Source organism: Vipera berus (assembly GCF_964194415.1).
Source record: "Vipera berus genome assembly, chromosome: 1".
In the NCBI taxonomy this organism is placed as follows: Eukaryota; Metazoa; Chordata; class Lepidosauria; order Squamata; family Viperidae; genus Vipera; species Vipera berus.
This window is the reverse complement of record NC_138202.1, coordinates 72756117-72769417: the sequence shown is the minus strand read 5'-3', so window position 1 is coordinate 72769417 and position 13301 is coordinate 72756117. Positions and strand designations below refer to the sequence as shown.

General features: G+C 40.8%; 1 protein-coding gene across 1 annotated transcript in view; it reads left to right on the top strand.

Moving 5' to 3' along the window:
* GALNT16 (polypeptide N-acetylgalactosaminyltransferase 16) overlaps positions 1-13301 on the top strand; it is a 213218-nt gene that overhangs the window by 171943 nt on the left and 27974 nt on the right. The window contains exons 7-10 of the mRNA XM_081317852.1: positions 988-1075; positions 3870-3954; positions 8553-8656; positions 11761-11887. Of these exons, the coding sequence (XP_081173978.1) occupies positions 988-1075; positions 3870-3954; positions 8553-8656; positions 11761-11887 (404 nt within the window). The remainder of the gene's footprint in view (positions 1-987; positions 1076-3869; positions 3955-8552; positions 8657-11760; positions 11888-13301) is intronic.

Here is a 13301-nt window from a genome sequence, read left to right as displayed (position 1 = left end):
TTTTTTTCTCAGCCTCCTTGAATCAACAGATGAATAAACAGTGCTGGGAAGGAGAAATGGTGGCAGTATGAAAATGCTCTATAGGGGGTGTGGGGGGTGGTGGTAGGGGTATTGGGTGGGTTAGGGTATGGGTTAGGGGTAGGGGGGATGGGGTTTATGTCTAAAAATGTACTTTAAAACTTTTTAATAAAAAGAAAAAAAATGCCCTATAGGGAATCCATTTGTGGAAATCATAATCGTTTTTATGAGTTTCCTGCTTCAAAGATGTAGGAAATAGCTTTCCTGACTTTTGGTAATCAACGTCAGCAGCCATTTAAAAAAAATGGGAGGGGTATGAGTTGGCTGACACCAGCTATTCTTGCACATATGCCATAGATATGGGTACGACCATACTTAGGTGATGTGGACACACCCTTGGGGAACAATGTTAGAGATGCATGAATCTTATTAGGAGATGAGTAATTGGGTATTATTGACTAACTTAATGAGCAACTTGAAAAAAACAAATCTGAGGAAGTATTTTAATCAGCATATAGCTCAAGTTTAAAATTGGGAGATTTCTCCATGTAAAGCTAGCGTGAGGGGAAAGCAATCTGCGAAGTTTTGGACTATGGATTCCTGCCTATTTACTAACTGGCAGCAATGGGAATTATAGTTAAAAAAAATACTTGAAGAGAACCAGGTTGTCTACTCCTCTAGTTTAGCAACACTTTTTGTAGATGTCTGCAAGAAATTACACTAACAGTATCTGATGGTGTGCTGTACTTCATGCCTGAAAGTGAAGAACAATAATTACACTGTAAAAGTTTCTCTCTTTGCATTGACAAATGCTACGGGCTGCAGACGTGTATGTGTATGTGAATATCAATTTAAAAACCTGGAGGTTTTTCCTTCTACCATTTCCATCTTGAAACCCTCTTGAAACATTACTTTCTTCCTAGAAAAAAATATATATCCAGCATTCTTTCTTTTTCTCAACTTTTTCAGGATTATACTCGTGTGGTGAGTCCTATTATTGATGTCATCAGCTTGGACAATTTTGCCTATCTAGCAGCATCAGCAGATTTGAGAGGAGGTAGGTAAGAATAAATAGGTTCTGAAATAGGATATTTCTGAGTTTTTATCTCTGAGAATCAGCCCCATGTGACAGATTCCTTTCACCTCCTGAGGCACTTCCAGCCAAGCAGTCCAAAGACATTGTGCAAATATTCTGCTGTATGCTTGTGAACTGATTTTCTGTGGGACAAGAAGAGACAGACAATCTGTTGGATAAATGTGTGAAAGGTACAAATGGAAGGTAGCATAGCCTGGTCCCTATACAATTCTCTGAAAGAGGCAGGGTGATGATACAATAAAAGCCCCACTGATATTAAATGGTATTAAAGTTATGCTTTCCTCTGCAGGCAGTTAAAATTGACCTAGTTTGTTTGTAGGATTCATAACATCTGTAACTTTGAACAGGCTGTAGAGAATATAGCCTTGCAGGGATCACAGTTTGCATAGCTTCCTGATCCAGTCATTGCAACATCTGTCTTTCCTGCTGCTGCTGTTCTCCTATTCGCGTCTTTTCCACATCGTAAGAACAGTAATATAAGAAAAAATAGCATTTTAGTAGCAACACATGACAAAGGCATTACATCAAAAAGAAGCTGAGTACTAATTTCTTTCATAAGGAAATACGATAAATCAAGCATTTTATTCCAATAATACTAATATCATAACGTTTAAAATTCATTACAAATTAAACACTATTAATCATAAAAATGCAATGTCATTTGGCCAATAATAAATAAACCAGAGTAAAATATGCTAACATTTAAATTTATTTATTGATAACATTTAGAGCACGGTATTAATAATTACTGGTTCCTCAAAAGTCCTAGCTGCACAAAAGGACAGCGACACATTTCTAAGCATAAATGACCTCCAACATATTGCTGCTCCTTTGGGGCATTTCTGAAAGCCATCTAAAGCAACAGAATTGGATGGGTCTGCTCGTTTTCTTTACACACGTGCTTGATGTCCCTGCTGGTTTTCTAGATAAGATATTATTCCTCAATATAATGCCCAAGCATTCACATTTCCTTCAATACTTTTAATAGTCTTCTTGATAGGTAAGACTGTGTGTATGCCAGTATACCTTACTGTTTGTTTCTTCCTCCTCCTCCTCCTCCTTGTCATGTTATGAATACTGTCTTTGTCAAAGAGATTGATACTTGATCTTTCTCAAAGGATGAGCAAATTCTTGGGCAAGCAAGCTCCTTGCTGTTGGATGGGCACATGTCCATGAATGCAGCCTAATTTCAGCTGTATTTCAAATGCAAGCACAAGGTAATCACCAGTCTATAGTACTATTTGCCCACAACACACGTAACTGAGTCAATGGGGGTAAGTTAATGTGTTATTAAGAATGCCAAAAAGGGTTCAGAAAGAGTGAAAGCAACTTTCACTCAGGGAATTAGATTTTGCCCACAAGAGAACCAGTTTTATATAGGGCTAAATTAGGCTCACCTTCAGTCAATTGCCCTGTTATGTCTACTTAATCCTCCAAGGAAAAGAGCTGCAGAGAAAGAGCCACCAACAAGTGATAATACCATAAGACTAAGCACATTTTCTCAGTAGCACACAAAACCTTCAGCTGGGTCTGTTACAATTCACCATGACCAACTTGCCATGGGCAGCTCACCATGGCCAAATAGGCATAGCCAATTTGCCACTATCAACTTTCTGTGCTTAACTCACTGTAGGACAACTCGCCATGGCCAACTCGCCAAAGGACGACTCGCTGTGGGACAAGAGTTAACTAATATCAAAGAAATGGTGGAATAGAATCATTAAAGAAGGGATGCAAAAACAGGGACAAAATGGAATGTAAATGACAAAATTTAAAATATTTTTTTATTTATTTTAAATACTTAAATTGAATTGTTAAATTGCCCCATGGCAAGTTGTCCCACAGTGAGTTGGCCATAGCGAGTTGTCCTGCAATGAGTTGGCCATTATGAGTTGGCTGTGGCAAGTTGGCCATAGTGAGTTGGCTGCAGTAAGTTGTCCCATTCCACCTTCAGCTGACCAACAAACAATCATAAAGTAGTCAAGGAAGAAAACAAAATATTGAGGAAAACTATGCCAAAAAAACTGCCTTCTATGTATCATGTGAGCCAGATGTCACACGCCAGGATAATCTGCACTTGTGCAGATTAGCCTCAGATGCAACAGTTGGCTCCACTGTGGCGGACTGTAGGAAATCCAAGCACTCAATCTTTTCCCTAAAAGATTTGCTATGCCTCAAGCACCCTTTTTAGTTTTTGAAACCTCCCTCAGTGTACTTTATTTCCTTTTGCAAATGCACCTCTCAGTGTTCCCTGCCCAGTTCTGCAATTCTCACCTGCACGCATCTTTCACTAGCCAAGCCTTCCCACCAGATATACCGGTACTCAATTTGCAACACTTGTAAGTCAGATGGCATTTTTATGTGATGCATATGGGGAAAAGCCAATTACAATAAATAGAGATACTTTGTTCCTGGAAATACATGTCATCCCATTGAGGAAACTGATTAATGTCTCATAACTTTGGCAGCCAATGAGGCATAGGACAACATGAGTAGAAAGCTAAAGCACTAATGATTGCCTTTCTTTTTGGGAACCAATATAGGAAGTTTGGGATGTTATTGAGCACAGATAAATACCAGTGAGTGTACCTACTGTGATTCTTTAAAGCCAGGCTGGTCATCTGCATATAGGACTATCCTATAGAAGGCCTTTGCTGCTCTGGAATCATGTCTATAGAAATAAAAATACCTAATTGTCATGCTAAATTCTAGTTAACCTTTAAGGTTCCATGTGTTTTTATGTTCTACATTTTAGGATTTGACTGGAGTCTTCATTTTAAATGGGAACAGATTCCCATTGAGCAAAAGTTGGCCAGGACAGACCCTACCCAATCTATTAGGTAAATTCTTTCATGCAAGCTCATCTTGGAATCCCAGTTTAGATGTAATATTTCATCTTTCATCTTATATAAGAAATGGTCTCATTGGTTGATGTAACCTTGAGGAACATTCTGAAGTTATGAGAGGTAATAAGTCTATCTTTTGCTCCTGAAAGGTGTTAACATTCTTCACAACTACCTGAGATTCTGTCTGTTGGCTCCATTGCACTGCTATAATAATGGCAATATATTAGGCATTGTGTAATCATGTGTGGCTTTTATAGATTGCACTTGTTTAAATTTTACTGTTCCTGTTTGAAAAATATGTGCATTTAATTGATCTTTTCCCAGGCAGTATGTAAGCTACAAATTGGAATAGAATCCACTTTCTACCTCCAGCACAAGAGTTTTTCCTCAAGATTTAGAGCAATTCATCAACCCAAGGCTTTTGTGATGACTCGCACATTCATTGGCTTGTGCATCCTCTTCTATTTAAAGCATAGTGGAAATTGTAGATAAGGACCAGGAGTCTAGCTAAGTCTAGGGTTTCTCTGAACAGTAAGAATATGTTGCAAGTATATCCAAATAGCAATAACACCAAGCCCTACATTTATGTGAACTGTGTTCCAAATAGATTTATATATGGCAGGATAAGAGTTTCTAATTTTGAGGAAGTATAGCTGACAAATATACCACTCTCAGTCTCTGCAATCCAAATATTTAGGATCCTTTAGCCAATTGCAGATCTGGACCACTCTGATCTAGTGCTCTGGATAGTGGAGATGAGGGAGATTGATCTGTTTTCCCCTTGGAGACGCCTCCTCCTTTTGATAGAATTCACTTGCAAGCAAAGGAAGCAGTATTTCTTTATGTCCTCAATATGCACATTCTTCAGTTCATTTTCACTTGACTTTTTAATTAACTTTAACAGGCCAGGAACAAGTTGTGAGAATGCATGATTTTCTCAATTTTCATCCCCTTTGATGGAGACTGCTCTGCTTCCATTAGCCAGAGGGGCATATAAATGAGCCACACTTAATACTAAAGGTTTTCTCTGCATAATTAAAATGATTTTTTTAAAAAAAACTAAACTTTCCCTAAAATCTTATTAAAGAAAAACTAAGTTGTCACTATATACAGTAGTGGCCAAAATTGTGGAAACCTTTTGGGAAAAGTGTATTTTTGAGGTTTGATGGCTAATAACACCTTTTTTTTTGAGTAGTACCATAAAATTATATATCAATGGAAAGATAATTTAATCAAGAATGTAATGCAACATAGTTTGTTCAATTATCTGTACTGTATTCTATGAAAAGTTATAGCCAAATAAACAGAAAAAGGAAACACAACTTGCTTAGGTTGATATCAGGTAGACTTCCTTCATCTGATTGTAGCCAATGAGTATGAGTGTTTAGAGAGCCAATCAGGTGCCATTTTGTTTTGGCAATGAGCCAATCAGATCATAGTAGGATTCAGTTATTGATGTCATGTATTGAAGCTGAGAGGAGGACATTTGTCAGTGTGTTATTTTATTTATTTATTTATTTATTTATTTATTTATTTAATTAAATTTTTATACCGCCCTATTCCCAAAGAACTCAGGGCGGTTTACAGGGCAACATAAAATACAATATAAAAATAGTATAAAATTAAAATAGATTAAATTAATTAAGCCCAACAATTAAAACAATATTAAAAGCTAAAACCCCTTCAGTCCAGGCCTGCTAGATCAAAAAACCAGGTTTTCAGGTCCCGGCGAAATGAATGCAGATCGGGGGCGGTCCGAAGTTCCACCGGTAATTCATTCCAAAGGGCACGCACGCCCACAGAGAATGCCCTCCCCCTGGGGATCACCCGACGGCACTCCTTAACCGACGGCACCCTGAGAAGGCCCTCCCTATGGGAGCGCACAGGACGATGGGAAGTTGATGCCAGCAGCAGGTGTTCCCTTAGATAATCTGGACCCAAGCCATTTAGAGCTTTATAGGTCATTACCAGCACCTTGAATCTCACCCGGAGGGCAACCGGAAGCCAATGCAGCTCACGGAGAAGAGGTGTTACACAGGAGTATCGGGAAACTCCCATAACAACTCGCGCGGCTGCATTCTGCACCAGTTGAAGCCTCCGCGTGGTCCTCAAGGGCAGCCCCATGTAGAGAGCATTGCAGTAGTCTAGCTGGGAGGTCACGAGTGCATGGGTGACTGTGCGTAGGGCATCTCGGTCCAGATAGGGCCGCAACTGGCGCACCAGATGAATCTGGGCAAAAGCCCCCCTGGTCACGGCTCCTATATGGTCTTCGAAATTGAGCCATGAATCCAAGAGGACGCCCAGGTTGTGAGCCCTATCGATGGGGGGTAACACCTCACCCCCCATCATTAGTGATGTAACAACCTGGTTAACCCGAGATGCTGGTATGCACAGCCACTCAGTCTTGGCAGGATTGAGACAAAGCCTGTTTCTCCCCATCCAAACCCGGACCGCCTCCAGGCAACGGGACATCACGTCGAGTGCATCACTGGGTTGGTTCGGGGTGGAAAGAAAAAGTTGGGTATCATCAGCGTACTGATGATACCCCACCCCGAAACCACAAATGAGCTCGCCCAGCGGTTTCATGTAGATGTTGAACAGGAGGGGAGAGAGGACTGACCCCTGAGGGACTCCACAAATGAGAGATCTCGGGGCGGACCTCTGCCCTCCCGTCAATACCGACTGCGAGCGGCCCAGGAGGTAGGAGGAGAACCACCGCAAAACAGTGCCTCCCACTCCCAACCCCCTGAGACGCCGCAGTAGGATACCATGGTCGATGGTATCGAAAGCCGCTGAGAGATCTAAAAGGACTAGGACAGAAGAACAACCCCTGTCCCGAGCCTGCCAGAGATCATTCACCAGTGCGACCAATGCTGTCTCCGTGCTGTACCCGGGCCTGAAACCCGATTGGTATGGGTCAAGATAATCAGTTTCCTCCAGGAACAGAGGAAGCTGATGCGCCACCACACTCTCAACAACCTTCGCCAGAAAGCGAAGGTTGGAGACCGGACGATAGTTATTTAAAACAGCTGGGTCCAGGGCAGGCTTTTTGAGGAGGGGTCTCACCACTGCCTCCTTCAAGGCGGCAGGAAAGATACCCTCCTTCAAAGAAGCAGATATTACTGCCTGGAACCAGCCTCGTGTCTCCTCCTGAGCCACATAAACCAGCCAGGAGGGGCACGGGTGCAGTAAACAAGTGGTGGAGCTCAGCCTTCTCATGATCCTGTCTACGTCATCGGGGGAAACAGGATCGAACTCAGTCCAGATAACATGCTCAAGACCGCTTGATTCCTCCATGCCTGACTCTGCCCAGTCAGAGTCCAAACCGGTCCAGATCTGAGCAATTTTGTCCACCAGATGATGACTAAAGTCCTCAGCCCGTCCCTGTAAGGGATCCTCCCTCATCTCCCGATTAAGGAGAGAGCGAGTCACCCTAAACAGGGCGGCTGGGTGATTATCTGCGGACGCGATGAGGGCAGCGAAGTAATTAGACTTTGCCGTCCTCATCGCAGCGAGATAAAACCTTGTAAAGGCTCTTAGTCGCAATCGGTCAGATTCAGACTGGGTGGATCTCCAACCGCTGTCTAGACCCCGTCTCCGACACTTCATCTCCCGGAGCTCCACAGAAAACCATGAGGCCCAACGGGATCTGTGCCGGGTCTGGGGTCGCAAGGGTACAACACGGTTGAGTGCTTCGGTGGCCGCCCTTTCCCAGGCATCCACCGAGGCATCGACCGGGCTGTGAGTGAGGGAGCTAGGTAAGGACCCAAGCACCATCTGGAACCGTTCTGAGTCCATTAGGCGCCTGGGACGGAACCACCTGGTCGGTTCCACAGCCCAGCGGCGGGGGGTGGCACAGCGGAAGACCAGCCGCAGGAGATAATGATCGGACCATGACAGGGGGACAATAGTTGGCAAGCCCCAACTATTATGTGATCACTATCAAGTTGGTTGGGGTGTTTTTTTTCCTTTCATTTCGTGAGCTTGTAAAATGTAATAAAATTAAAGTAATGGTGCAAAGAGTTGACTGGTTGCCCAGAAAGTGATGTAAAATAGTATTATTAAGTGAACAAGGCTACAGTTATAAAGAAATTAGAAGAAAAATTGGTGGAAACTTAACCAAAGGTGGCATTTCTACTGTACACTTTTCCCAAACGGTTTCCACAATTTTGGCCACTACTGTATAATATATTTAAAACCAGAAGTTGGGAGGAATTTGCAAAATGAAAATGTATAGTATTGTGATCCAAGCCCTGCACCTTTTGTACATTCATTCACATTACATGCACATACACAATGAGTGGTGTTAGAATCACAACACTATGCCCACGATTTTGCAGTTTTTGACACCTCTTTGCAGATTAAGTACAGAGTAGTCATTTTTGTAAAGCGATCATGAAAATATTACAAACATACAGCTTTTTTCATGATACATAATCATAGGAAAGTTATTGTTTTTCAATTATTTTATTTATTTTTTCTAAAGTATTTTATACAGAATAGGTTGCTTACAAATGCAGACGACTTCTGTTTTTCACTCTGGCATTTTTTATTAATGACCTTTTGCACTTCCTCACTGTCATTTTTACTAGAACACCTGTCATAGCAGGAGGAATCTTTGTGATCAATAAGTCTTGGTTTAACCATCTTGGAAAATATGACATACAGATGGATATCTGGGGAGGAGAGAACTTTGGTAAGTTAGTACTTTGATTTGCCTTTATGTTGCCTTCTCTTGTCAATTTTTCACAAATCAGTTCTGAAATCCTGGACACATAATATAATATTTTATCCTGACTGGAAGCACTGAAAACTCAGACTTTATTCAGGATCTAATTGCATAGAAATAAAGTCTCTTTCTTGTCACCAGGCGGTTCTGCCATTTCAGCAGAAATTTGGGTAAGTCAACATTTCCTACACATTCTTACATGACACTCTGGCAATATCTGCATTGTTTGTTATCTTAGACATCTCCTATGAGTATATTTAGTAATAGGGTCTAGAAGAACAAAGTACTTTTGAAAATGTATGTTAAGTGTTACATTAAATATTTCACTTACAGTTTGTATTTTGTCCTACTCATGTTAGATAAGACCAAAAAAATGGCAGAAAGAAATGCCTGAATGACTGAAAGATATCTAGGGACTTTGCAAGCCTAATATTTTGAACTGGGGAAATATGGACATGGGTAGAAGTCTAGCTTAGATATAATAAAATGTAGTTAAAGGTAAAGGTAAAGGTTCCCCCACACATGCGTGCTAGTCATTTCCAACTCTAGGGGCTGGTGCTCATCTCCGTTTCATAGCCGAAGAGTCAGCGCTTGTCCGAGGACGTCTCCGTGGTCATGTGGCTGGCATGACTAGATGCCAAAGGTGCATGGAACGCTGTTACCTTCCCACCGTAGTGGTCCCTATTTTTCTACTTGCATTTTTACGTGCTTTCGAACTGCTAGGTTGGCAGAAGCTGGGATGAGTAACAGGCACTCACTCTGCTACACGGCACTCAGGATTCAACCCGCCAAACTGCCAATCTTCTGATCGACAAGCTCAGCGTCCTAACCCACTGAGCCACCGCGTCCCTTGACAAAATGTAGTTAAAACCAGTCAAATACCAGTACAATAAAAGATGATAGAACAGGAAGAACACATAAATAGTTCCCAGAAAAATTCATAAAAACCAGATTATGAAATAAGCTTTGTTGAAATGAAAGCACTTATGTCCTTGATAATATCTAGCCACGTTTCTCAGCAACTGCGTTTGGACTTCTATATTATGCAGCTTCTACAAAGAAGTGGTAGATATTATGATCACTAACTACCCGTGATTCCCAGAAAATAAAACCCGGACTTTTTTTGCCTCCAAGAGATTCACCAGATCTTATTTTGGGGTAGGGGTGTCTTTTCCACTTACCTCTGGCACTGACAGCTCTGCCCAGCTAGCCCACTTCTTCTGCAGCTGAAGGAGCAGCTTCATTCTGCAGCTGAGAATGGAGCTCTGGCCTGCATTTTACAGCCAAAGGCCTTTCCAAAAGGCCACTGCAACCGAGAACCAAGCTATGAATTCAATTCATAGTTCGGTTCTTGGTTGCAGTGGCCTTTTGCAGTGGCAATTCATAGCTCACGTTTCAGCTACAGAGGCCTTCTGGAAAGAGCTCTGACTACAAAATGCAGGCCTGGGGACACCGCAGAAGTGGACTGGCGAGGAGAGGCCTGGGTGCAAGGTAAGTGGGTGGGGGGCACGTGGGACAGCTCCATCTCCCTAGCTTGATTTTTAGGTGTTTGCCTCGCCCCAAAAATAGGGCTTATTTTTGGAGTAGGGCTTACTTTCGGGGAAACACAGTATATATCTGAATATGAGAGCTACAAGATACAAGAATTGCAATAAAAGGGTGAATTTGATAGAGAGCTGGGGAACCTGTTCCTTCCAGTTATTGGATTCCAACTCTCATCATCAAAGGACCATTAATTACTTATCTGGATCTGCTAAGAACTAGAGTTCAACATCTGGAGGGCTGCTACAATTTGCACCATCTAATATGAATTTTCATTGGTCAATTGAAGAGCACATCAAAGACAATGCAAAATTCAACATATTCATAAATTTTCTAGCCCCCTCTTCTGTCCCCTTCAGTTTTCAATTTGTTTTGCTGCAGCTTTTCTGATATTTTCTTTGTACCCTCAGATCAGTAAACAACAGTGAGCTTCCATGTTTATTAAACATAAGACCTTCACAAGGTCACTGTTTTTTTGAGATTAAAATTATTTTTTACCAACAAAGCCTTGGTAGTCCTCTGATCCTTTTAATAAAAAATTGAGCTTCATTCTGGAGCAGTAAAATCTCTGAAAGCAAAGGACAGGGATAGGGATGCTTCAGTTTAAATAAACAGGATGAGGTTGTGTCTCAGAATCTAGATTGCCAAATGATGCATTCTTATGATCCTACAGTAAAAGTATGCCCCAAAATTTCAGCTTCAGTCTGTAATAGATGAAAAGCACAGGGACTTGGGATGTTACGAAAGGAGATGTATTCTTCCACAGATTTAGGAGCTCATTCGGAGCGTCACGGAGAAACCGCGCCCATCCCATTGCCGGCAATGGGAAAAAGTTCCGATACGTCACGCGACGTCACGTGACATCGCGAGTTTGACGTGTCTGCTTTAGATGATGGCCAGACTTTGCCATTCCTATAATGCTGCCCAGATACTAGGAGTCTATAAAGACTTTAAAGAGCATGAAATTTTATTAGTGCAAACACACTTCTAAGCAATGATTAGAGTCGATTACATGTTTCTCTAGAATTCTGACAATTTTTATTCAGGTTTTCAGTCTCAGTGATACATACAGCTGAAATGGTTTGCTTGGGACTGCATAGGTCTTTGTAACACTCTGTCTTGACTTAATTTCATCAGTACCATTAAGATCTTCTGTCTCTTATTTTGTACTTGCACAAGGAGCCTGCTCCTCTCCCCTCTAAATTGTTATGGACTTTCTTTTTTATGTTAAGATAATTTTCCTCTGATAGATAGCCTTTTAAAAATCAAATCAAATAGCTTTCAAAAAGATTCCCTTTTAAAAGACTTCACCCTTCCACCGCAAATTATACTGATCTGGTATATGGAAAGAGGGGAAAGGCTACAACTGAGGAGGAGCAAGATTACCCTTCCCCTCATACAAAGCTTTATTTTCAGTAAATTTCTTCTCTTTTTATAATCCAATTGTGCCTCTACCACTAGCATGTCCACCTGCAGACTAAGTAGTTCTTTGTTTCACCTCATATTCTCTTTCCTTGGATATTTTCTAGAGCTTTCTTTCCGTGTCTGGATGTGTGGAGGTAGCTTGGAGATTGTCCCCTGCAGTCGAGTGGGTCACGTTTTCAGAAAACGCCATCCATATGACTTCCCCGAGGGCAATGCATTAACCTATATCAAGTAGGAATGGCTTAATCTTGATTCCAGTTTAGAGAACTGGAGGGTGGAGGGACTTTTAGTTCTCACTGAAGTATGGTGCTTGGCCAAAGATCCCTTTGCGTATTTTATTTATTTATTTATTAGATTTTGTTAAAATCCAGTCTTTATTACTTTATAAGTAATACAAGGTGGCAAATATTCATAATACTCCTTTCTCCTCCTATTTTCCCCACAAGGGTGGGTTGGGCTAAGAGAGAGAGAGAGACTGGTCCAGAGTCACCCAGCCGGCTTTCATGACGAAGGTGGAACTACAACTCACAGTCTCCTGGTTTCTAGGCCAGCATCTTAAAGACTGCAACACATCGGTTCTCTCTCTCTCTTTTTTTTACTAAGTTTTCATTTTATTAATATTTATTTTATTAGTAAAATTTTACTAATTAGACCTTACTCTGGGATATTAATATAAACTCAAAAATGTTTGAGTCAGCTGGCTAATCCTAACCAAATTAATATTGTACTCTGTTTTAATAATACATGTTTGCAATGAGAGCCTCCCTGATGTTTAGATTTTTTTAAAAAAACAAACAAACAACTGTGACACAATTGTTTTTGTAGAGACTGTACTTTGGGATTTGGAGACTTGCTTAACCATTGTGTACCTGGAAGAAATACAGATCTAGTACAGAGTTCTGTAATTAAATAGCTCAAAAATGATGACATGGATTTGACACTGAGCTTCATTTAACGTTAAAAATACCATATTCAAAATTAAGGTTTATAATGAGGGAGAACAGATGTACATATCTATGGATATAGGAGCTATGGATTACAATACTACAGAAATAAGATCATGTACTGCTGATACTGTAAACTATCTGAAAAATAATGAGTAGTGATATATATGGCAGCAGTCCTTATAAAGTGCATTAGGTAATTGTAGACTCTCACACAGAGATAGATAACACATGCTGCATTTTCCTACTTTGTATTAGTAAAATCCAAAAGTAAGACCAGATGATAATTCAACACAACCATTTCCCTGTCCTCATATTGCAGCCAATTAGGTCCACTGACAAACAACTCTTCAAAGGCCTCCTTAGCAAAAGATGCCTCAAAGTTTATCAAAGCTGCTACATAATTGGCACTGCTTACAATCCAAAATAGGCAAGAAGTTTAAGAGGCCATAACTGAAACACCCAGATCTTTTTTATATGTAACAGAGCTGTGGTTATTATGATAGTAATAGATAAAGGATGCCCTAGTTGCCATGCCCAGAATGTGTTTTACTTTTCTCTAATGCTGAAAAGTGCTTGGCTGTTGGAGTTAAATAGTCTTTAACGATAGATTCCAACATTATGTGAGTAGAAGTATGCACCAGGATACTTTATTTCTTTTAACTTTTTCTGCAGCAAAACTTGGTTAGGAGTATTCCTCA